This window comes from Hermetia illucens, chromosome 4, assembly GCF_905115235.1.
Source record: "Hermetia illucens chromosome 4, iHerIll2.2.curated.20191125, whole genome shotgun sequence".
Taxonomy (NCBI): Eukaryota; Metazoa; Arthropoda; class Insecta; order Diptera; family Stratiomyidae; genus Hermetia; species Hermetia illucens.
The window spans coordinates 159,839,451-159,865,803 of NC_051852.1; the positions used below are offsets into that span (position 1 = coordinate 159,839,451).

At 44.7% G+C, this 26,353-nt stretch overlaps 2 protein-coding genes across 2 annotated transcripts in view; one reads left to right on the forward strand and one right to left on the reverse strand.

Moving 5' to 3' along the window:
* Window positions 1-62: 62 nt before the first annotated feature.
* Window positions 63-7,244, forward strand: LOC119654794 (complement component 1 Q subcomponent-binding protein, mitochondrial). Its single transcript, XM_038060343.1, has 6 exons — window positions 63-395; window positions 5,947-6,097; window positions 6,235-6,428; window positions 6,491-6,579; window positions 6,650-6,791; window positions 7,049-7,244. Exons 1-6 carry the CDS (start codon window positions 188-190, stop codon window positions 7,120-7,122), a joined length of 858 nt encoding a protein of 285 aa, XP_037916271.1. The 5' UTR covers window positions 63-187; the 3' UTR covers window positions 7,123-7,244.
* Window positions 7,245-12,888: 5,644 nt separating this feature from the next.
* Window positions 12,889-26,353, reverse strand: part of LOC119654401 — a 140,006-nt gene continuing 126,541 nt past the window's right edge. The window contains exons 4-9 of the mRNA XM_038059784.1: window positions 22,683-25,594; window positions 22,267-22,582; window positions 21,854-22,199; window positions 13,870-14,000; window positions 13,632-13,799; window positions 12,889-13,551 (exon numbers count right to left, since the gene is read on the reverse strand). Of these exons, the coding sequence (XP_037915712.1) occupies window positions 13,342-13,551; window positions 13,632-13,799; window positions 13,870-14,000; window positions 21,854-22,199; window positions 22,267-22,582; window positions 22,683-25,594 (4,083 nt within the window). The 3' untranslated portion in view covers window positions 12,889-13,341. The remainder of the gene's footprint in view (window positions 13,552-13,631; window positions 13,800-13,869; window positions 14,001-21,853; window positions 22,200-22,266; window positions 22,583-22,682; window positions 25,595-26,353) is intronic.

Below are 26,353 nucleotides of genomic sequence, written 5' to 3' on the forward strand. Positions count from 1 at the left end.
GTTTTTCCCATTTCCATTTGTACCACTTCCAATAAGGAATGATAATTTCACCATTCAACTGTTCCATTTCACATTCACGCGACATCCAATTGTAAAGAAGTGTGGTGCCCGTTCGCCGGTAGTGATCCAGTTCTGTCATATTTTTCACATTATCTAAAAGTTCCGTGAAATACAAATTACTTCCAAAATGAGTGGATTGGCGAAAACGATCTTCAGACTGCCGTCCTTGATGGGATTAACAAATGGTATGCGAAGTACCATGGGAAAACGTGAATTCACGAGAACTCTTTGGCACATGTGTAAGCGACCCGAGGATCGGCTAGGCGTTGTGGGCATTACTAATCCTAGCATGGCCTGCAAATGCGGATGCGGCGGACGACATGTCCATACAAAAGGTAAGGCCTTTCTTGCAATTGCGGATTTCTAGAAAATTTTTGTTGGGCATAACCTCAAATGTCAATTATCAAATGCATTGCACATTAACCCTTGATTGGTGCTGATCGTATTCTCGTTTGTGAATAATATATTCAATCCTTAGCTGCACAGAGAGCGTAACACCACTGGGAGGTATAATTTCTAAACTTAGTTTATTTTACTGGTCCCACGTGATGAATACAATTATTTTCTCATGGCAGGACTTACATTCCCTTTACGTAATTGGGTCAAATCTTTCAATTCAACTCGAGTAAATTGCCATGCCATGCCGTTGCCATAGTGAAAATCAGTTCTGCCACAATCTTAATTTTTCACTGTATACCAGAACGGATGCACGGCCGACAACCCTTACATGATTCCACCCGCCAGGAAAGCATTACTTTCAGAGGAAGTCGGCATGCAATTAAGTTTCCTATAATCGGGAAGTTGTAGGGCTATCAAATCACGAAAGGTGATCGAAAAGTAATGAAGGTCCTGGTGGTTGAAGGTAAGAACCTGCCTTTTAGGCATAATCCCAAGGTACTCTTCCAACACGGATTGATTTGGTAATCAGAATCAGAAATATTCCTGAAGGGGCTGATCTTTCGTGGATCTATTTTTCAGGTCTTTAATTCGCGTTTTAGTTTAACTCGTTAGGCTTCCGCGAATCCCTATATTTGTGCGATTATTTTCAAGATCCGGTGTGGACCCTCGCACTAGTATAGACACGTGAGGGGTCGTAGCACTCAAAGGGCCCCCCATATTCCCGAGCCTGGCTACCACAGAGGCGTGCAAGCATGTGCCGACCGGACGCTGCGATGGAGCGGACGGACCTTCACGATCAATTTCGCCAACTTTTTAGGTATTTTTTGGATCGCTCTTCCCTCTTCTTAGCCACTCAGGAAGGTCGGTAGATCATCTCAATATCCTTTTGGTTCATTGCAAAAAATAAAAATTGAAAGGCTACTAACCTGAAGCGTCGAGCAACCTCTGGACCCTTACATCTCTGGTACGAATCAAGTTGCTCATGTCCCATAAGGATTTTACATGGCCTAGCTGACCACGAACCGGCGGCACGGCGGACCTGCCAACCCCCATACTCATGGGAATCAAATGAGTACCCATATTAAAATAAAAAAAAAGCTACAGCCAAACAAGCGGGACTCCATACCGCACACAAACTGATTAACACGTCCACTCCGGCGAACGACACGGTGACGTCAGCCATCTTTTGTTCTCCACTCCGGCGAACGACACGGTGACGTCCAGGTCATATTTACTTTACCCAAGGCCCCTGCCTCGCAGGCCCTCTAAAAGGTTTAGTTCTGTTCTCTCTAGGCTCCGAGAAGGATCAATTGACCACGTTCTTTCTTTGAACTCCTTTTGTCGGCTGTTTTCCTTCACATTTCTAAATAATAACTTGGTTCAGTAACTGTACGTTGTGGAATTAGATATTTAAAAAAAAATCAAGTGTTGCGGGTTTGGCCGCATAATACTGTTCTCCGGGGCGGCGGACTACAGAGTGACGTTCATTAATTATTTTAATCCATTCGAACATAATTAATAAATGTAAAACAATGTCATTTCAACTCTAAAGAAGGCTTATTCGCAAAAAAATTGGTTAGGCGGATGAAAAAGTTAATTTACTTCGAAGCGGCAGTGAACGTGTTAACCAGGCGGAGGTACATCTCCAAAATGCTGAGAGCCATGTTATTACACCCAAGAAGGGAGAAATTGGGACGACAAGCAATGGATCTTAAGTGATCATTGGCATGCTGCAAGGACAATAACCGCAAATACCGCTGCTCAAAAAGCAGAGACATGCAGCAGCACGTCTGAAATAAATATATCAGATGTCAGGAAGGAAACAGGTCTCAGTGGCGCAGGTGCTAAATGGTACCTGCGTTATCTGAAGGAAGGCTTGAAGAGGCCCTTAAGAAGGCTCAGGATAGACCTAAGCCACCTTTATCGGAGCCAACAAAACGAGAAGCAGCAATGATTAACCCACATGAAAGGAATGCTCCCAAAAAATCCAAACCTGAACCCAAGGGGTGAGAAAACTCGGACCGCTTAGGACTATAGTTCCTAAATTGCCAGGCTGGGAAGGAGCAGAACTGTCAACATGTCCCGGAGATGATATCCCAGCAGCACACATCGTGACAGTTTTTCTCCCGAACAATAGAGACGGAAGATCTCATGGAGCTCCTAATCGCTCAGAATGAGGATCACCATATGTGATTGTGGAGAGTCTTCAGAAGCAAAGTGGATGGCAAGTGTAGACTCCTCACAATCGGGGTAGACGACCGATCCCTGGAGGTAATCAAACGTCAGAGTCGCCATATTAACTATCGATTTGGCAACATTCCTGTGCTCGTGCATATGGAAAAGCCGAGGAAAGACACCGAGGTCCTCGAAGCACTCTCGGAAGCCATACAGGCGGAAAGAACTGTATCAACCAGAGAAGTAGACCTGCTGTCCAGTAAAGAGCAGAAGTTGGACAACCTTATGACTCCTAAGGCTCAGGGTGGACAGCGACGCGCACGATAGCGCCATGTCGAGGAGGAGGGCGATACTCCGACAGTGGAGAAGAACTCCAAATAATAACGGAGTCAATGGCCAGCACTAAGATAACCCATATAAACCTCCACCATGCGAAAGCTGCATCTGCGGTAATTGCAAGGGCAAGTTCCAAGGAGAACATTGGGATAGTGAGCGAACATTGGCGCGAAATAGCCTCAATATCACATTTTGAACGGTCGTATATTGCTCTAATAGTAGCAATTAGTTTCTCCGGAATTCCCTTCCAGCGTTGAGTAATGCAAATACACTTCTCGTTTCCGCTGTCGAAAACCTCCGAATCGATGAAGAACAATATACTCCGCACATTACTCCCCAATGATGTGACGCAATTGAACAAATTTGAAAACCCAAATTATGTGAATGCTTGTTCAAGAAATCAGCGATAGTAATGTGCAACGGTGCGTTATTGTGGTGTAAGTTGTTTACCCGCAATATTTGCCGTTTTTGATCATCTGTTTCACGCAAACGTACCATAATTATAACTAGTAATCTCTCTTATTTACTGCCTGATTTTTTGACAAAAATTCTTTATGGACAGCACCGTTGAACCAGTGAGCTGATGCCTCGCCTCCAATAATGGCATATCACCCCAAATAATACTTAATTTTTGACCAAAAAAAATCCTATGATCAGCTACCTACCGTATTCATCTATCTTGAATGGTACTGATTAGTTCCTGTCCCCAATAGCCGTAACGAATGCACAGAGGATACCAAACACTTCTATTGCATTTATGACAAGAATGATACTTTGCTTACCAACCATCGACCCGCAACGGATAGATGGCGAAAATACTTCGAGCAGCTTTCAACTGAAGAATTTGCTCACCCTCCACTTCCACAATCATTGCCGACATTTGGAGCAGCTCCCACGTACTCGAGGAGGGCAATCAGCCCCGAGTCTACAAAGGACTCATCTGAAGTGGCTCTGACCACGAAACCTCATCGGAAGTTATTTGTATCATGGGGACCGGGACGGCCCTCTGAGAGCGTATGCTCCAAGAGAATTTCTGGAGGATGTGCTCTCGGCCCGGTTATTTGAGGTTAGCCCCCTTTTGGGAGTTTCATGGTGGTTGTGTTATCCCTACATCGCGGGCAGAGCTCCTCGAAGCTGTGGAGTTGTACTGTACAACTCGAGTGTCGTATTCCTTAGTTGCGGCAGAGGTGTTAGATAGGCCTTGCATCCACTGGTATGAATGCTGAACATGCACTCAGTATAAATCAGTACCGCTGTACCAGTCATGGCGGGGCCCTGATTGTGGTCTCCAAATCAATCCGTGTCCGAAGAGGACCGTGGAATTATACTTACACGGCAGGTACTCACGTTAAACTCCCAGGACTTTCATGTCAGCGCAACTGAGGTCGAGGAGGCAATAAAACAAATGAAATCGGCGAAAGCCACAGGACCTAAAGACATCACATCTGAGTTCTGAAAAGCGAAGAGCCCGGACCCAACACTGTGGCTCAGTGAATTCTTTAATCGGGTTATTCAGAAAGGAAGAACACCATCTGACTGGCAAGAAAGTACCACTGTTCCAATATGGAACAAGAAAGGTAGCCCAGCAGAATGTTCAAATTACCGTCCGTTCTGGTTACTTTCCCATATCATGAAGATTTTTGAACGCATTCTTGACCCGTATTTGTGAAATCGTTGAATTAACCATGAATCAAGCTGGATTTGTCAAAAACTGCGGAAGTAATGACGCAATACACGCTGCGCGGTTACTCATGGAGAAACAGAAGAGAAGCCGTTTGACTGTGTGCCACACGAACTCATCTGATATGCTTTACGACAGCACTTAGTGCCAGAAGAAATCGTGCGCTGGGTTCAATTGCTCTACCACGATCCGAAAAGTAAAGTTCGAAGTATGGCCGGTTTATCAAAACTCCATCGTGTCTCTGTTGGTGTTCTTCATGGAATGCTCTCTCACCACTCCTCTTTGTTCTTGTTATGGACACCATCACACGGGACGTCCAACGTCCAGCACACTAAACACTGCTTTATGCAGATGATTCCTAGCATCACATGGCAAAAATGATCTCGAGCTACTTGTTCAAAAATGGAATGATCGCCACATGCAACACGGTCTCAGATTGAATCTAAACAAAACTGAATTTTTGACGACCGATCCCCAGAAAACGCACAATCACTGTCAGCGGCAGTGATCTGCCCAGAACTGAGCGATTTAAATACATCGGGTCAACGCTATCAGCCAATTGAGAATCGCGTTATGAAATTACTTCACGCATTAACGCACCCTGGATGAAATGGCGTTCCACAACTGGTGTTCTTTGTGATCGACGTATCAACTAACGTCTCAAATCTAAAATTTACCGCAATATCGTCTGTCCTGTCGCCCTCTATGGTTCTGAGTGTTGCCCGACTATAAAAGACAATGAACGGCGTGTTGCGGTAATGGAGACAAAGATGTTGCAAATGTTGCGTACTAGTGGTGTGGCACGTTTTGATCACATCCGAAATGAGGATATACGCAATCGTTACGGGGTTGCACCGATCGTGGAAAAATTGCAAGAGAGGCGTCTTCGATGGTATAGTCACGCAATTCGCACTAACGAAAATTCAATTGCCAGGATTGGTCTGAACATCGAAGTCGATGGTAAACGACCAAAAGGCAGACCTAAACAACGGTGGCTTGATACGATGCATGGGGATTTAAAAGCCTCGAGATTGCACCGAGATCAGGCATTCGATAGAGCCAAATGGCGAAACCGATCACGATGAGCCGACCCCACTTGTGAACGGGACAAAGGCTGAAGAACAAAAAGTAGACTTCCTGTCCCCACATTAGTCACTAGATCTTTTGTACAATAATATCTGCCATTTTCATTGAACTGTTTTTTTGTAAGTTATCTATGTTCCTTATTCATATTGACAAATGTATATCTGCAAAATTATTTTGATTTATTATTTAGTCCTGTTCTTTCTTCACAGGAGAACGTGAGTTAGTTGAATTTCTCACAGAAGAAATCGTAGCAGAACGTAAAGCCCAAAAAATAAAAACCATTCCAACTGAAGTTGAGGGCTTTAAAGTAAAACTAAATGGAGCCGAAGTCGAATTAACTAAACAAACAGATAAGGAGAAGTAAGTTGATTTTCTGAATGCATATTACCATTTTTATACCGGATTCCAAGATCTGAGAATGTCACAAGTGTTCTTTCGACCTTCCACTTTTTCCCCATTTACCATTTAATTAATAATGAGGCTTTTGTTTAATTTAGAATTGTAATTTCCTTCAACGTGAACCACACTGTCGATGCCGATGACGATGCCGAAATCGACCCGTCAGCGGAGAAAGGAGAGTTTGCTGAAATGAAGAGCCGACCGCAATTCGAAGTCGATATCGTCAAAGGGGATACGACAGTATCATTTACGTGTTCATACCTACAAGGACAAGCACAAGAGGGCGAATATGGTGAGAAATTTGATGTGCCTCATTCCATTGGAGTAGAAATTTAATTGCAAATTTAACCATAGATGATGTGTTCGGCATCGACGAAATGACCATTTTCAAGGGTGAATGGAATGATAAAGTCTACGCAGTCGCCGGTGATGTTTTAGACGGGGTAAGTGTTTAGGATCTTCCCATCTATCAAAAACTTAAGATTTGCTCAAAACTTTGACTTTTCCTTGCAGTATTTGTACGATCTTCTCATGAATCTTCTTGAGGAGAAAGGAATCAGCAATGACTTTGCCGAAAAACTTTCCGATCTGAGCACGGCTTACGAGCACTCATCATATGTCGGTCTCTTGGAGAACTTGTCCAAATTCACGACAGGAAAGTAATTTCCATAGAAAAGAGTTCCCAAAGCATCGTTTTCTATTTTAGAATATGTACATGAATTACGTTTAAGTAAAAAGAATGTTGAATGTTAGCTGTTAAGAACGGTAGTGATTTTTATGTGTAATCGATCGCTTTATCAGAGCAGACATTTCATTCAAACAATTACGAACAAGAGATATCCGTGTCATTTTGGCATTTACTTCTCATCCATTTATTTTTCATGCATTTGTATTAAATAATTACAATTACAGGCCCCGCCGAAATGTTGGTGGAAAAGCAAAATTTAGAAGAGAAAGAAAGCGTTCGAGTATCCGAAACAAAATAAATTTATAACTTCATCCCTGCAGCAGAGTATGAATAATTTCGGTTGAAATGAACGTACAAAAAAAAAAGAAGATATTTATTATGCCTTTTTGTTGAAATAAAATTTAGTTCTTGTAAAGCGAACACTTGTTTTGAATTTATCCCCGAAATTGTGGATCCTCACAAATAGCCATTGACCTGTAGACTAAGCAGACTTACGCCTAGCTAACTGCCTGTAGCAAAACGAGAGAGGTGGAAAACTTCGGAAGCCTTCAAGTTCCATAAGAAAAAAAGGTATGATCGACCTCGTACGTCACCTCATTACTGAACAAACAGCCAAGGGTTCATGGCTTCTCAATTACGTGCGGGTAAGACTTAAAATCTTCATGTCCGTCTGAAGTTGGGTAAGGAATCAATCTGACAATGCCTTCGATTCAGCCACGGATCGAAGTTCACGAGCGGCCGCTTCCCATAGAATCCCTCTCCCTTGCGCTTGTGATGTCGGGACCACACACTCTCGCGACCATTTTTACAACCGGATCTGAGGCAGCACGGTAGACATGCTACCCGCAAAGCTCCCCGTCTTTGCGCTTACGCAAAGATGTCAGCCAATACCTCCGCGTCGTAGAGCTGGCTGGGCTGCATCCTAAAGTTTGCCATTAACCTTAACTTTAAGACCGAGACTCTTGCTCCAACCTTATTGGCTGCTTTGATTCGGTCGGAAAAGATCATCTGCGGGTCGAGAGTTAATCCAGACATTGGGTTCGATTCTATAATAGCCTCGCCGGTTACCACCGGTCACGATTCTCTGTTGAGTCAAGATGACCATTCGGTTTTTCCACCGTGATGATGAAACCATAGACAGAGGTATCCATTTCCGTACCTGCCACATCAATATATGCCAAGTGTTTTGCAGAGAACAACTGCTGGACAATATGAATAATCCCTTCTCATTTAAAGAAAATGTAACAGACCGCAAGGTAAATCACACAGATCAATATATTTATGCATGAATAAAGTTTGAATTTGCAATCCCAGCTCGGAGATGGGGGTGGATGTAAAGGAAAAAGAGGAGTCGCCTCTGCAGTTCCATTGAAAACTCACGGCATTTATCCTCACCGGCTCCATTACAAGTTATGGCGCCACACAAGGGAGGTATTTTACTATCATCATGCCAAAGTCTGGATTTTCAACCCCATCCAGGAGTGTAGAGCGGAAGTTTCAAATATTCTAACCCCATTGAAAAATTGGAGCCTTCACTCTGCCGCAATTTTTCAACGGGGTTGCAGCGAAGCAAGAAAATTATACACAGGAAATTCAACTTCCAGTACATTCTTTGAAGTTTTATGGAGATGGAAAATTCTTGCACATCTTCGCTCACGGTAAGAGTTGCGGGAGCAAAATTCCGCATATAAAGGCTGGTGTTAGTGCCGCGTATGTGATGCAGTTCATTGGTGTACGCCCACATGGTTGGAAGCACATGGCTGCGAGTCACTGTAAGTACGTGGCAGTATCTGTCATAACAACATACATTGCACAGCGCTATTCATGACTTGCCACATCCCAACGGGAACCACAGGCAGGGATTCTTTAAAGAGTCATTTTTGATTAATGGTAATGGATCATAATGGAATCAGTAGACGAATGATGGTTCAAAATTCCTCTATGGGAAGTTTGGTGGAAGCAAACACGCGCAATAGATCTATGTTTGCTCTCCTAGGAAGGAAGGAAGAAGTAAGTAGATGCATCCATGGTCGATCTTTCGGATACATCCGTTTCCTGCTGGGATAAGATGGTGAAACACGCAAGAAAACCATCTAGGCGACATCAACATACCAATATTACATACCTACCTCGTCCCTACCCAAAAGGTGCACAATGAGATTCCGTGCCCCTTTGCCGCTGGCGTTGCTCCTCTTGTGTATAGTGTTCTTCCAGTCAAGGCACTTTCCTTCTCCCCTTCGTGCCTTCCCTTCTCCGGAGATGAGGTTGAAAATTTAATCTTTGCCATGACAATATCAAGAAACCTCAGTAAGTATATGTACTTTTTAAGGAGATGTGGCTATCGAAAGTTTTCAACGGGGTTGTAGTAAGTGGATCTCTACCTTTCATACCCTCCCCCTAACTTTATCGTTATGATATCAAAACAGTACCAGTTTAAGGCACCGTCTCATCACCTGTGCCAAGTCGAGGAAGATTTTGCCCTCTTATTTGTTATAAGAGGACAAAATCGGCGAAAGCTTCTGGGCCAGACGGGTGCAAATGCGTACTCGATTATGGAAGCCTGGCTTATAAGGGACTATGACGCCAATCTTGGCATACCTCACAAATTATATTGTCAAAGTTTCGGAGAGGAGAGGGAAGTTATTAGGCACTGTTTTGCGATTTCCCACCTCTAGCTAAAGCCAGGCTGCGTACACTAGGAAAACAATGCTTTGGGGACTTCAAAAAGATTTCTATTTGAAAGGTAAAAAAGAAAGGATCATTCGTCAATGCTGTGAACTGCCTTCGGAGGCCTGAACCCATTGGATTTTGCTTCCCCTTGCCATTCCCACTGGATTCATGATCTGAGAAGCTAGTTGGGATCCTCGGACTCTTAACTACCTACCATACCGTAACCGTGGCAATGTTTCATGCGCCAGAAAAATCGAATTGCCAGGTCACTTTCCGTATTCGAGGCCAGTGAAATTTAGCTGCTGCAGCTCTTACCGCGAAATGAAGCAAATGGAGGCACTGTGCCAGGCAAGATGGTGCATAATGAAAGCGTGGGTTTCCGTCCTTCTACAGCTTATTTATTGGACCCAACGCAGGAGAAATCGCAGATTAAATGGCAAAATTGAAATATTGCAGGACTTGCAAGTACTGGAACGGAAAAACACTGACAGAAGAATATCTACGTAAGTTGGGCAAAATCTGAGGCAAACGAATAAGGCGTAATCGCAAAGCATCAGCGGGAAAACGGAAGTGCACAATCCGAGGGGACTTGATTGTAAGAGACAGTTGACTGCTCGATGGATTTTCAATTTATTACGGATTAGCTGTGCGTAAACATTTAATAACTGCCACAACGATACTCGTTTATAATAAGTGCAGGCTCAGCATTCATACCAGTGGATGCGAGACCTATCCAACATCTCTGCCCACAAGGCCACAAGGAGCTCTGCCTGCGATATGGGCCAAACCACAACTACAATGAAACTCCCACAAGCGAGCCAACCGCAAATAACCCGGCCAAGAGCATAGCCTCCAGGAATTCCCAAAGCATATGTTCCCAGAAAGCCATCTCGGCTCTTATGGTACCAGATAATCTCCGGTGTGGCTTCGTGGCAAGAGCCACTTCAGATGAGTTCCTTGCGGACTTGGGTCTGATCGCTCTCCTCGTGTACGTGGGGATGACCCTCCCGAACGGGTTGGCAGGAACTAATTTGGTGCGAAGAGACTAAAAGGGATAGCAATTTGCGGGCTGCCAATTTCCAAACTTAACAACTAACACACGTCAATAACGCCCCAAATAGGGATTGACCTCACTCCGAAGACCTTCCGCTTTCGAAAACGGACTATGCTGGGCTTCTGGAATGTGCGCACGTTCTGCGACATCGATATCGAGGGCCTCTAAATTACTCGCGCTCTCCAAGTTGAGCATGAATTCTAATAATAATATAAGATGAATATTCTGCGCCTAAGTTAAGTTAGGTGGTGGAACTTTGGTAAGTATTCCTCTCCCTCTTGACACACTAGCGGCAATTTGCTTTTGTACTCTGGAAAGCCAAGTGGTAGCAGACGCAAGTCTGCCATCAAAACCTGCTCGTCGACCTTCAAGGTCATCAGTTGATCGACATCTCCACTGGTCTTATATCAAACGGCCACATAGCCCTGACGCCAGTCCGTAGCATCTCCGCCCCCAGCCAGCCAGGCTAATTCGTCTGCTGGAAATCTGGCCGTCAAATACTACGGAATGCCCAGCCAGACAGTTCGGCAGCCGAATCTGATACATAAGTCTGGCCCTCGGAGAGTTGCCGGCCCTCATCTAACCTCAGTCAAAGAGGAGTTTAAATGACTTCACAAGAACATATCTGGACGACATCAGTGTCGCTTCCGAGGATCACGCTCAGCATCGGCGACATACATCTTCGCAGGTTTTTTGACATTCTCCGCAGCACCAAGCTACTCATCAATGCTGAAAAATGGGTCCTCGGGAAAGAGCAGGTAATATGTTTGGGATATTCTGTCTCCGCTGATGGTTTCAAGCCGCCGCCACATAAAATCAACGCCTCAGCCGCAGTCTTTCACCGAGCTTTGTCGTTACATGGGATTGCTGAATTATTACCGGCGATGGATCCCAAACACAGCCAAGATCCTGGCACCACTCAGCGAACTGCTCAAAGGTCTTCCGTCCAAGAAGTGAAAGGTCGAGATTACTTGGACCCCCAAAGCAGATGCAGAGAACATGGTCGCTGACGCCCTTTCCCAAGTCGCCACCATCTCCATGCCCGCAGCGCTCGATCCAAAGTCCAATGCCTTGGCACAAGCCGAAGATCAGGAGCTTCAGCATATTCCCATATCCCAGTATATCGAGCGTAGATCTCCAGCCGCTCATAATCGATGATTTCTCCATCTTCCTTCGAGGCTCTACATTATCTCTCGCACCCGAGCGTCAAATCTACCACATGCCTGGTATCCTCGAAATTCGTTTGGCCTGGTGTGTGCCGGGATCCCAATTGATGGAAGCGCTCGTGCGAATCCTGCCAATGGACAAAAACTCATTTCTATAACCACGCGGCCTAGGACACAACGCCAGAGGGACGGTTTGATCACTTGCTTTGATGACCTCATTATACTTCCTCTCTGCCAAGAATCCAATACTGTCTCACGATCATGGACATATTCACTAGATGGCCGAAAGCAATACAACTTCCCGACTAGCAAGCAATTATCGTCACCAGAGCCCTCATCGATAGATGGATTAGTCTATATGGGACGCCATTAACGATTACGACAGACTAAAAGGCTCAGTTCGAATCCGCCCTGTTCTTTGAACTGGCGAAACTCGGAACTCTTAGAATTCTCGAGGATACTTACTACACCTTACCAACCACAATTAAATGGAATGATAGAGTGCATACACCGCATGCTAAAACAGCTTTCTTGTGCGATCCAAGAACGCCATGGCCTAATTTGCTGCTTCTGGTCTTACTTGGCTTCCGCACTACTTTAAGGAGAATTTGCAGGCATCCCCAGCTTGGATGCTGTACGGCACGATACTCAGGGTTCCGGCGGCACTCTTCTCCATTCAGAGCCCTCCAGATACCCCCCCCCCCCTCGACATTCGTCGCGCAACCCCCCCGCCACTTCTCGCAGGGTTAGAAAACTGCAACCCCAAATTCAACATCGACTGCTTATATGGTCCAACTGTCTTTCGACAGTGCGAGAGCTATCTTGCTCGGACGGCAGATACACTAAAGTAACCCACCTGAGAATATTGATGAGCATTGGGCTGTCATCTATAATGATTTTTTCTTGGATGCTACGTTAGTCGTCGGTCACGATCCGAAGGGAGGTATCATGGAGGCGGTTCGACGAATGGAAGGGGTTGAAGGCTTTGTTGATAGCAAGCGTGACGCGCTCAAACTCCAATACTAAGGGAAATCCCGGGAAATTCTGAAATTATTATTGGGCGTTCACCGATCCCAGTTTCCCCAATTTTTCGATCTCTGCAGTGGTTTATCCTTCACTTTCACTTGCAATTGAACATCAATGGTTGAAGGTATAGATGAAATTAAAAGGCATATTTTAAAAGTTGTTATAAATTAAAAATATCATTTATTTTTACGCTTAAATATTATTTTTTACAAATATAAATTACTAGATTTTCTTCACTTTTTCATAGAAAGTGAATACGACTACATAATTTTTCCGCTTAGACAACAATATTAGGGCAGTTTACACGGGAAAAAGGATATTTTGATAAAAAACTATTCCGATTTCGCATACAATCATAAAAATAGCAGAACCTGTTATTACTCTATTTACAACTCTACATTAGAAACTGAAGTTAACTCCAAAGGAAGTCTCTCTTTGATCGTTGACGCAAAATTGTATTCTATAAAATCTCAAAGACTATCAGTTAAGGATCCTCTAAATTCGGGAGTAGTTGAGCATTAAAGGACGAGTATGTGATATCACTTCTACGAGTATTGATTGTGAATCCTAGTTTACGTAATTTCTAAGTTTGTGGCTACTATTAAAAGTCAGGATCATAGTCTCGAGGATACCTAGGTCTGTTGTTATACGTATACATTTGATGGGAATCCTCGAAATCGTCTTGAGGGTAGTTCTCACCCTTGTGCGGAGTATAACTGTGGTTGTCGTAGTAGAAGTCACCATAGCGTTCTGATCGCCAACTATCATAGATATTGGATGCACTGCTGCCATGCATGGAATTCGTGAAACGCTACCGAAAATATTGGTAAGGGTTGGTTATATATTTGTGATAGGGGTGGATAGTTAACCATTTTTAAATTTACACTTTACCTTTGGTTTGATCGGTTGTTTGTTATCTCCCCACGTGTCATCCACATTGTAGAATTCATCGGCCGCATAGTTTTCCAAGCCACCCATGTGGTTCTTGTTCAAATCATTCAACATGTCGTTGGTCAAAGGCGTTGGAGTTTTCTTAGCTCGATTCTGTCGATTTATCAACTGAAAGACGTGTTTATAGTAAATTTGTATCTAAGTCATTCGATTTTAATATTTTGCAAAGCATATTTACCACTAAGATACCAAATACAATGATGAACAAAAGAGACCCGACGCCTATTACAATAAGGACGATCGCCCACTGTGGCAGGAGTAGATCGTCATCTGCGGATTCCATGTTGGGTCCATAAGATTTCGGAATAACTGAAAATAATTTTAGTTTTAATAATTTTCATATATAAAACTGTTTTCGTAATAATAATAAAACTCCACCGTAGCCGGTCCCAAGCCCGGTTGTTAAAGGAGAAGGGATGGGTAGCTTAAGTCTGAATAGCTGGACGCCACCGCACCGTCTCAGGGGGTAGATGAGGAGCGCGCAGGAACTTTGCAGTCTTGCAGATTACTCACTGAGGAAGCTATCCCCACACCTAGCAGTTAGGTGTAAAATGCAAATCCACTTAATGAGAAGAAGAAGAAACTTGAGGTCCGGTACAGATAACCGGCGAGAATCGTCTGACTTGGTGACTGGGCTGGACTCCCGTGATGAATGGCGTCGGAACTGCTAATGGCGGACCAATATCGCTTTAAAACTCGCAGCGATACAATCCCGACCAGCATCAGGGAGCGTGTTCGACTCGAGGTCACCGCGGAAACTAATGACCGAGAGTCGATGGGGGCAGAGGCCGGGACATCAACAACACCACGACGCACTGCAGGCAATAGTTTCAGTACTCTTCGAAGCACTCTTCTCTATCGTCCATCTGAGGTTCGGGACGAATTCCAAAGAGGGTGTATAGAATTGTCGGAAATTGATCCATTACATAGACCAGGTATTCCCAGGCTCTATGCATCTCCAGCAACTCTCAAATTAATGATGAGATTGCATCTCAGCTGTGTGCTGATATGTCGCTGCTGCAACTATAATCACTGGTGTATTATGGTGCAGTTACGGCTGTCAGATTGCACGGCCACGTGTTATTGGTTTGAGTAACCGGAGAGATCCACCATGGAAAATTCATCTGGAACTTCGGCGGGACTCACTAAGGCAGGACATATGCTGGACTGATTCAGATCAGCACTGGCAATGCCAGCAGACGGGTGAAAAAAATGCAGAGGGTTTACCGGAACTATGCCATCCCCAGTGAGACACCTGTAGTTGAAATTCTGGATACACTAAAGCAGAAACTTTTTGTGATATGCAGTTGGTTACGACGGTATGGCGAGAGTCATTCCAGACGTGTCCAGAATGCAACATACGCGAGAAACCAGTGGAGCTTCTTCAGATCTCTCAACGAATCCCAGCAGAGCTTCCAGACAGTACAGTTTTCGGTGACGGAAGCGAAAGAATACTGGGGTAAACTTTGGGAGTTACCCGTCCAGCATGCTGAGTGGATCATCGCCGAAGGCACTCGCCACGCCTGGGATGCATGAAGAGGAAGTTCGACGAGCCATAAACAGCTCGAAGAACTGAAGAGGTCCAGGTCTGGATCGGGTGCAGACCTTCTGGTACAAAAGGTTCACAAAAGTCATGAGTCGATCGAAGAAATTTCCACCCTCCCTCAATGCGGGGATTACTTATCTTATCCCTAAGAAGGACACGGTTCAGGACCCCGCAGGAACAAGACCGATTACTTGCTTACCAATCCTCTACAAATTTATAACGTCCATCACTGCGCACCTCGAGACAAACAACATTCTCTCCGAGGAGCAGAAGGGCTGTCGAGTTAGGTCAAGGGGTTGCAAAGAGCAACTCATTATCGACTCGATAGTTGTAGGACAAGCAACTAGAGGCGAAAAAAACCTCTTTATTTGCTATATCGATTATGTGATGGCTTTCAATAGCGTCCCGCATACCTGGCTAATCGATGTTCTACATCTGTATCGCATTAATCCGAAACTAATAAATTTTTTGGCGACACCTTATCAGTGCGTACATCTGAGGGTGCTAAAACCTCAGAACCCATCCGTATACGGAGGGCATCTTTCAGAGGGATTCGTTGAGTCCTCTTTGGTTTTTCATGGCACTGAACCTCCCCTGGCTACTGAATGATCCTATAGGGCATGATTTTGCAATTATCATAATTATCGCCTACGTGCTAAGTGCGAACTGACACACTTGATGTAATTAGATGACATCAAGCTGTATCCTGGTAGTGACGACCATCTTAAAAGTCTGTTGCGAATAATGTTCAGCCGTGATATTCGGATGCAGTTTGGATTTTACAAGTGTCGAATCCAAGCCATCTGCAAAGGTCATAGCATTGGTGATCTCCACATCCAAGCTATGACCGAGATAGATTTCTACAAGTACCTGGGAATTCTGCAAGGAACCCATGCTCGAGTTGGTGATCTGAAGGATGCTCTGCTGTCCGAATTCTTGCGAAATCGCATCTCTCGGGGAAGAATAAGATAAGTGCATTGAATCTATACGCTATCCCTTCACTGGCTTATGCATTCGGAATATTTCCGTGAACGAAGACCGATCTGGAAAACGTACAGCGGTGGACAACTATGTCCGAATTCCGAATCCATCATCCAAACTCTGCCGTGGAGCGGATGAACCTGCCTCGTGAGCAGTGGACTGGCTCCACTTAACTTGGAGGATTCAATCCTCTCAGTGCGGTGAAGTCGGACCAAGAACAGATTGATGAATGGAAGACGAAGGCAATGCACGGTAAACACGTGAATTGTCTTTGGCAGCCATTTGTCGATTTGCATTTGTCGAATAGGCTGTGTGCTGCGGAGCTCTTTGCTGAGACGGAGGGATATTAGGGATATCGAATTGGTGGACCTCGGCGCAAAACTGTCTGAGTCTGGTTCAAACCATGCAGAAGCATACCATTCTGCATACGTGCTCGATGTTGCGAGGAGTTCTCGACGGATTCTCCCATTGACCTACCATCGGCCACCACCACCAGCGCCTCTTTAATTTTTAAGTAGGTAGGATCGTTCGAACCTAAATGCTTGGTACTTAGTGCTAGTATTAGCTAAAATCCGGCATCTGCCGAGATTGTGAGAACTCGGATAAAATAATAATTTTTTGAAGTCGTTTTTACGATCGACATAACGTAACATGACATAGCATGGAAAATATACATAAGCTACTGTCCATAGAGGAAGACGGTAGTAATGACAATGGGGTAACTTATTAATTCCAGGTCGTGAAGCTCAGAAGAGACCAAAAGTGACCTGGATTCTCCAAGACGAACCCCTGTAAAAGAGAGACAGACAATTGGCAGACTCATAGTAAATCACAAACAGAGCAAGAGGAAGCCACTCAAATTGAGAAGTGGACGCCTCCCCCTCTCCCACAATGAACTATCCGAAAGCGCAAACCGCGAGAGCATAGCCAAAAGGAGGACCAGGGCTAAAACTCCAATACAAAAACCCAATAGAAGTATACATTATGAAACTAGCAGAAGGAGTTCTTGAAAAGTCTGTAGCCAAACACAAAAACAGAGACCACAACAGTGGAACGTTGAGTTTAAAAAATACGAGAAAGTGGAATCCGAACTTGCGTGAGAGTGGAGATACGAAATCTGGACACACTCAGCAGAGGTAGCAGAAGCGTAAGGAAACTATTTCCTTACCTAGAAGAGCAGCTAAACATTTTTGCCACAGCCTCAAATGGGAGAGAACAATTTCGAACATATGCAAACAAAAAGGCGCGGGACCTGTAAAAAGTTCATTGCTTGACGCAGCCTGTGAAAATAATGCGAACACGGCCAGGGGTATGACAGCTGATGGATTCTTTACACAACTGTGTTAGGCGAACCCGTTGACGATTCAACCGTACACCAACAGGTACAAAAGAAAAAAAGCAAGTATCCCCCGCCAAAATATCTGTCAACACTGAAGTAAAAGGAGCCAAGAGCGATAGGGGTCCGAGCCCCCCACCACACTTCGGTTAAATCAAGGAAAGAGCGGGGTGAGGCAGGGAAAATGATTACAAAACGAGACCGTGAAGAAGCGCTGGTTATAACAGCAAAAGAGAGTATGTTCTATGCTGATATTTTACGAAGGGTTAAGGCACATCTTACGCTGAAGGAGCTTAACAACAATGTAACGCAAATTAGGTGAATACAAAAAGGAGGATTACTGTTCGAACTATCGAAAGAAAAGAAGGATCACGATGACCCACAAAGGAATATCGAGGCTTCACTCGGCGAGCAAGCGACCGTCCGCGTAAGTCGGCCAATGATTACGATAGAGTGTAAAGATCTTGACGAGATCACAATTTGTGCGGCACTCAAAAACCAATTGAAACTGGAGGATGTGCAGAAAACGGACATCACGAGCCTAAAGAGAGCGGAACGGCGAAAGCGACCCTAACTATGTCTGTGACTTCAACTACCAAGGCACCGTCTGTGGGCAAAATCCGCATCGCTTGGGTCCTGTGTAGGCTACGCGAGCAAATTCCACTAAAAAAGTGTTTCAAATGCCTCGTATTCCGACATATGGCAAAGGAAGGATTGCACTAGCACCACTAATAGATCCAAACTGTGTCGAAGATGTGGAGAGGAAAACCATTTGGCCAAGGACTGCAGTAGAAACCCTCACTGCCTTCTATGCACGGAAATCAAAGATCGCGATTGCAACCACATAACGGATAATACCAGGTGTCCAGCCTATAGGATCGCTTTAAGTACTCTTCGTAAATGGGAGTCATCCAGCTGAATCTCAGTCACTGCCAAGTCGCCCAGGTCCTGCTAGCACAGAAAATGTATGAGAAAGAAATCTATGTTGCTATTGTCTGCGAACAATACAAAAGCCTCCATCACGGCATTGAAGGCCAGAGGGCGGAGTCGACGCCGAAGACACACGGCAGGGTATGAGCAAAGGTACCTCGAGTTGCAGTCGGTCATCACGAAAAGTGAATATTGCTTCAAGGGACTCGGTAATGAGGAAGGCTCCCATCTATGGGGGGGAGCGGTACAATTCGGTTATGTCGGCAATAAAAGGCAAAAGGTCCCCTCCTATTATGTGCCCTAGATTATTGTGGGAGGTGGTTTCGACATTGTTCCCCCAAAATCCGGAAACAATCTTCCTAATGATACCAATGAGCGCCGAAGACATCCTTCCAATAACCACAGACGAAATCTTGGACGCAGTTAAAAGCATCAAGCATGCTCGCACGGGTATCTCCAGATTGCCTAAAAGAAGGGTCCTTCCCTGCAGAGTGGAAAATACAGAAGCTTGTATTAATCGCGAAAACAGGTAAGCCGATAGGTGAACCAACATCCTGTCTTCTGAATACAATAGGTAAGGTTCTCGAACAGGTAATTTAGAATCGGCTATATTAATTAATTGATAGTGGCGATTGTTTATCAAATAGGCAGTTTGCCTTCCGGAAGGCTTGGTCAGCGGTTGATGCTACCAAACTGACGTTGGAGTGGTCATAACATCCAATCACCCCGACAAAGTACAGATTTATGCAAACGAGACTATATGGACGATCAAGTCTTGGCTTAAAGACCACGGGCTGGAGCTTGCGAACACAAGACGGAGTTGGGGCTCTTTACAAAGCGGCGGAAACAGGGAACTGTTGAAATTTGCATTGGAGGCATGTTGTTAGCCCTTTTCCAAGACCAGAGGCAGCCTCCGAAATCCGACGATTTCTAGGTATACTTACTTTTTACCGACGCTGTATCTCGGGAGGTAGTACTGCTATCGAAACGTTAACAACGCTTCGGATAGGTACACACCTCACGGCTACGACCTTTGACCATCAAAAATGGACTATGACTGGTTTTTGGAATGTGCGCACGGTCTTCGACAGCGGTAGCGAGGGCCTCAGAATGCTCCTTTTCTTCAACTTGAGCGGGAATTCTAATGATATAAGCTGGACTTCCGCAAAAGCGAAATAAAATGATGGGACTCTGGAGAGAACTCCTCTCCCTCTTGCCGCTGATGGCATTGTGCTTTTGTACTCTAGAAAACCAACTAGTAGTCGACGCCAATCTGATGTCAGGTTGTTTCTGACGGCTACCGCAAGGTGCGCTCTTTTGACCTGAGAGCCGGTTTCTGACAGCTTTTTGACAGCAAGGTTCTGGTTTAGGTTAAGGAGCATCATAATTGTACAATACTATGCCCCAGCGGATACTTCCGATATAGTAGAGAAGGATGCTTTCTACAAGCAATTACACGTAGTTTAGAAGAGGTTTCCTAAAGATGATATTGTGATCGTGATGGGTGATCTGCATGTCAAGGTGGTCTCTCATTACATCATTGCTCGGACATGTTATGTGGAAGAACAGTCTTCGGGACCGTAACGATAATGATGGGGGGCTTGCGGATTTCTGCAGCTCCACCGCCTTGTCATTGGTGCCACATTGTTTGAGCACAGAACTTGCCATAAGGTGAGTTGGGTTTCAACTGACCAACACTGTACGAGCAATCAGATTGACCACTTTGCAATGTGCGTAACAAGAGCGGCAATGACATCGGCTTAGAAAGGGATCACCATCTGATGGTCGCTTGCGTGTTGGGTCCGCCACTTCTTTCAAAATTAGAGAGTTCAGCATCGACCGTTTGTATGATCCAGTTGCCACTCGTCAGTGGGGGAGCTATCTTGCTCATCAGACAGCAGAACTCTGGGTTACCCGCTTGAGAATATCGATGAGCAATTTGCCGCCATCAAAAATGTTCTTTTCTCGAGTGCTACGCAGGTTGTAGACCACGTCTCAAAGAAACGTCATAAGATCTGGTTGACTGGGTAATCGTGGAAGCGGATCTATGAACGAAAGTCGTTGAAGGTTCTACTGACCGCTGCGAATAATAGTGGGCATTCTGATACCAAGCGAAATCCCAGAAAATACAGCGTAATATGCGCCGTGACCAAAGGGCCTTTAAGCTGGTCAGAGAAACGGAAGAAACCACAGAACGCATTAGGAAAGAGCTTGCATGCGATCGCAAATCTTTCGATGGTCCTGTAAAGGACCTCAACGGTCGACTTCTCATCCGTGATGATGAACAACTGAAGAGGTGGAAAGAACACTTCATCACGGTTCTTAACCGTATCACATCCGTTGAAGTTTCTCCTCTTGTGGATGAAATGGATATTCACCGTAAAATCCGGCTCAATAGGTTACGGTGGGCGGTCACTTAATCCGTATGAATGAGGATGATCCCACCCGGAAAGTCTAAGGGCAATATCTATGGTAGAAAAAGAAGACGAGGCAGACCCTGCCTAAGATGGAGCGATGACGTGGGTCAGGACGCCAAACAGCTTTTAGGGATATCGAATTGGTGAACCTCGGCGCAAAACCGGGATGTCTGGAGTTCCTTATTAAGGCAGGCCTAGACCGGATACCGGTTGTTGCGCCGTTGATGATGATAATGATGCGGATACGGACTGTTTCTTAAAACAGAAGAAAAATCTTTTCTACCATCAATCAAACGGAGTAAAGCCGCTGGGATTGACGGTCTCCAAGCAGATTTTTTTATCGCTGCATCTGCAGATACTACAGATCTACTGCTTCCACTCGTACGGAAATTTTGAGAATCCAAGACGTTTTCCTGAGGGTGGAAGAAGGGGATGATCGTTAAGATTCCAAAGAAGAGCGCCTGTTTTGAATGCGTGCTCCCTGCTCTGAAACTAGTTTCCCTTCTGGATCTTCCTGCATTGACCACATCAACACCTTTCAGATCATTTTGGAACTTCGCTTCACCTGCCCTTCATTGATTCCGCGAAGGTTTTCACGCCAAATGTATAAACGTTGGCAGCTGTACCCGTACGCAATGTGATCGGAAGGCGGAAGTGACAGTATGTAATTCACACATTTAGGAGGGTTGACAATTACATCGCTGGCTACATCAGGAAGTGGAATCTTGTTAGTCGCCTCAAGGGTACTTGGCCCAGAACAGTAGAGGAGAAGTTCGGGCGCTTCGGAAAGTCATGGGAGGAGCTGAAGCGTATTTCAAGTAACCGCGAACGATGGTGCGTGGGTGCGATTGACGCGCTACACCCCACCAAGGAGGGAATGGCAACCATATATATAAGTGGACATTTTAGACAAATAAAAATTCGAAAAACAAATAACGATTCCAATACATACCGATAAAATCTGTCGATTCCGGGTCGACAGCGAAACGTCCCAATATGAACGTTTCTTTGACTAGTTTTTCATCACGACCTTGACGCTCCGATGCTCTAGTAGTGGAGTCTCCATCCTCGCCACTATTGTCCTTATTGGGTCTACTAGGAAGTGGCGCAACAGGGAGCGGTCCCACTGTTAAGGCATCGTGGAATAGCTGCTTGATTTCTTGTGTGTTAACCTCTCGAGTTATGTTGGCCAATTCGACAAAATAATCGACTAAAACGCTTCCTTTACTGAAGCTATCGATTCGCACCTTTTTGTACCAACGGCTTAGGTATGGTGCGTGAAGGTACACCTCGTTAAGCTGAAAAATCAAACCGATATGAATGAATGCATGAAAAATAAGGGTTCCTCGTGTGTAATAGACGTACCTGTGCTTCGAGCTCCCTTGCCAAAGTCTTCCATTCGATAGTGTTGTGATCGAGAAGCTCTGGCTTCCATTGTACACCATCGACAATTTTAATTGTTCCTGCAAGATCACATTCATCCTGGCACAATCCAGGCTGTGTAGGTTTTGGCGCTTCGGTTGTTGTCGTTGTAGTCGTGGTCGTTGTAGTTGTTGTCGTAGTCGATGACGGAAGTAAATCCTCGAAATTGATGGAAATTCCTTTTTGTTGTTCCAAGAGTTTTTCAATAGAAATTGGGGTAGTAGATGGTGTTGGCCAGCCGGTGAATTCAGTCGTTGCTCTGAAAATTAGTTAGGATTAGAAAGGTCCTCACAATACACTCCCAACCGAGTTCACTACAATCGAGACTAAAACGAAGAGACGGAAAGTCTCTCACTTACCGAGTGGGTGGTCCTTTTTTAATGTTGATCGGTGGAGGTGGTGGCCCTTCAGCATTATGTGTCTTTGGAGTCGTAAGACGCACTCCTGGTCGTTTATTTAAACTCTTCGGGAACACAACTTTAAATCCACCTTCAGGCTTGCTAGTAGATGTAGGAGCCTCGTTAGCTGGTTTAGTACTTGGAGTTGGTTTTGGCGCTTCCTCGCCAGGTTTCGGCTTATAATCCTTTGGAAGAAGTTTAAGAATATCAACATTTGCAGTATCATCTTTCTTATTTGCATCCAGCTTGAAACCCGGTGGGAGAAACTTGCTTATATCATCATTAACTACAATCGCTGGTGACTTGGTATTCTCGCCCGATGGTTTGTATCCAGGTGGAAGGAGGTGACTGATATCGTCCTTAACTGGAATACTTGGTTTTTCAGGCTTTTCTTCCGAAGGCTTGAATCCTGGCGGGAGTAGGTGGCTTATATCGTCCTTAATTTTAATGGCAGGAACCTCGGTTTTCTCTTTAGGAGCCTTGTATCCAGGTGGAAGTAAGTGACTTACGTCATCCTTAACCTGAATGGACGATGAAGGAGGTTTTTTAGTGGTAGTAGTACGCATTTTATACCCAGGAGGCAGGAATTTGCTTATATCATCTAAGGTAGTCAACATTTGCTTTTTAGTTGTACTAGTAGGTCTTTTAGTAGTTGTGCTACCTTCTGGTGGCTTATAACCCTTCGGCAGCAATGCAGAAATATTATCCTCAAACTTTATTTTGCTAAATAGATCTTCCAGGGCATTAGATGGATTTTTAGTTGATTCAGTTGTTACACTGTCATTAGATTTATATCCTTTTGGTAATACCCCGGCCAATATGATTTCTTGAGCTGCTACGGGGCTGTTTTTGAATGATCTGCTCGTAGTTGCGTTTCTTTGTGGTTTGACCACAGGAAGTCGTGTCGTAGTCGTGGTAGTAGTTTTCTTATTTCGATAACTACTAGGAGGCCGTGCTTTGAATCCAGGTGGTAAGAATCCTGTTAGGTCATCCATAGGAAGATCGTCAACTGGCGTTGATTTATTACCATCCGGTCGCTTGGTCGTTGATGTTTTCGGAGAGAACTTCTTAATTACCACCGGTGGATGACCTGTTGTTGTGGTACTTTGTGTGCTAGGTCTCATTAAATCAGACATGTCATTCAGGATCGGGAATTTTCCAGTAAGCAGTCCACTTGAGAGTTCAGACTGCACCCGGTCTAGCTTATCGATAATACTTTCAGTAGACACAGAACCTATAGAGCTTCTTTCACTTGTCTCCTCAGTTGAAACTGTTTGAACCGTTGTCGTTTCTACGGGCTCCTTCGGTTGATCCTGCATTTCCTCGGGTTTCTTGACTGGCCGAGCATTTTTCTGTTCATGCACTTTGCGTTCCAGCTCGGACAATGGTTGCTTTTTCTCCTCTTGCTCGATGGCTGGGAAAGGTAAAAATCTTGCTCCGGAAATACTTCGACTTGTCTGTATAGAAGCAACCACAACCCAACTCTCAGTGGCATTATTAACTTCTTCTGTTTCCGGAGAAGAGGACTCCACTGGAAGTTCCGGCTGGTTTTTCTCAATAACAGAGTCCGGTGTTCCAACTTGTATGTGTTCAGTTGATGACGGCAGTTCAGAGTTAATATTTACGGAAGAGCTAAGTGTTTCCCGAGACAAGGTACTATGAGTAACTGGAGCGGGGAAAGCTGTTGAGCCATTAATAACACTTTTGGTGGTGACCACAGAGACTATTGCTTTTCCAAGAATATCTGCTTCTTCCGTTGGATCATCTTCCACAGGAACTTGGGCATTCTCTGTGTTATAATCATATTCAAACTCGGTTCGAGATTCGTCCTTCTCGGTTTGAGTTACATCTTCGATTGTTAGTTTCTCCAATTCTTGTATGCGGGACAATTCTTCTGTTGATCCGGTTTGCTGGGGCATTTGCTCAGTTTGATAATCTGTCATCACTTCTAAAGTTGGTTTCTCGGAGCTATCTTTTGACTGCTCACTTTCAGGAACTTCTTTGTTTTTATCTGTGCTCTGTTCTGAAATTGCATCATGGACTATCGTCGTATCTTCCGAAGTTGGTCCAAATGGCGTTGTAGCGTCTACAATTTTTGACTCTGTGGTTGACGATTGGATATTCGCTACGCTAGTGGACTCCGGGGTTTCAATTCGAACTCCTGGTGGATCTGTTGTAGAATCTTCCTCGTAATCGTCATCATACTCGTCATACTCATCATAATCATATTCAGGATTCTCTGTAGTGCTACTGGGTTTGTCCACAGCTTGATTTGCGTTTCCGGGTAGGAAAAAGTTGGAGGTCAAAATCGTCATGTTGTCTTCTTTTTCACCATCGGCTTTCGATTTGTTCTGCTCTGGAGGATTCTGAGCTACGGGAGCACTAGCAGATGATGGCGGGCTTAATTGTGATTTCAACTGATTGGTATTGTCAACATCATCCTCGAAAATTTCTTGGGCCTTATTACCACTAAAATCATCCCCACTTATTAATTTCCCTGGAAATGGAGTATTATGCACCCGAATGGGAGAGTTCGCATCTCTTCCTCCTGGGGATGGCTTCCGTGGCTGATAAAGTGCTTTATTGGGTTTAGCTTGAACTATAGGATTAACCGGCGTACGTGGCGGTTGAGTCTGAGGACGTGAGCCAAATCTGTTGTAGGGTAGTGTCTTTTCACTTGAAGATGCTGGCAAATTATTTTCTGTATTTGGCTGGAATCGATTTCGACCATTCCGGAAGGGTAACTGCTGGTGACTTGGATATAGTTCATTGTTGGAACTCTGCCGTGATGAACCCGGGGCTGGCCGATTTAGTGCAAAAGATGTAGCTGGAATAGGCCGTGGAACGCGAGGTGATTGGGCGTGATTGCGATCCTGAAAGTGACAAAGAAACAAAAATAAGATATTACTACTTTAAAGCTTTGTATACTTATGTGGAAAGGAATTCATGAGTACCCTGTGGGTTGGGGTTTAAAAATACACTCAAACTATTCCGTCCTAAAAGATAGCCTCGGATAGGAGCTTTGACTATCGAAACTGGTTTACGATTGGTTTCTGGATGGACTCTGAAGCAGACTAGATCGCCCAAGTTTTGAATCCACAATGGTTGGGCCAGAACCAGCTTTTGGTACCCGGGCATCTACTGTCAAGTCTACTCTGAAGGGGGAAATGGCAAGGATTTATGCAGCCGAATTTAGAAATTTGAACTGCAGGCCAAAATCTTTGTGAAAGAACCCGAGGCCGCTAGAGCGATATTTTTGTTGTCCCTTAAGAAGTGGGATATGAAAACCCTAGTAGGGTTTCTAACGGGACATTGCCCCTTAAACTACCACATGGAAAAAATGGGAGTGGTGGTCTCAGCCATATGCAGCCAATTCGTGCAAGAAGAAAAGACTGCCCTGCATTTCGTATGCAGCTGCCCTGCCTCTTCAGATCTCAGACGAATATACTTTGGGAACGTTTTCTTCAGCGAAGAGTCTGCAACCTGCGAATGTCGTCGGCAAGAGGTCGATGAATAGGCGATCTCCGGGGATAGTACAATGGCCCCAGCAATGGTCTGAGTGCTTGGAGCTGCGGTTCCCCCCACTAAACTAAACCAGCTAACTAGATATTCTAGCTCTAGGTTAAGTCAGA

Coding starts and splice junctions, on each gene's coding strand:
- LOC119654794 (XM_038060343.1), top strand. CDS start 188: ATGAGTGGATTGGCGAAAACGATCTTCAGACTGCCGTCCTTGATGGGA. Junction 6,429..6,490: donor AGCACAAGAGGGCGAATATG/GTGAGAAATTTG, acceptor ATTTAACCATAG/ATGATGTGTTCGGCATCGAC. Junction 6,792..7,048: donor CTTGTCCAAATTCACGACAG/GAAAGTAATTTC, acceptor TTACAATTACAG/GCCCCGCCGAAATGTTGGTG.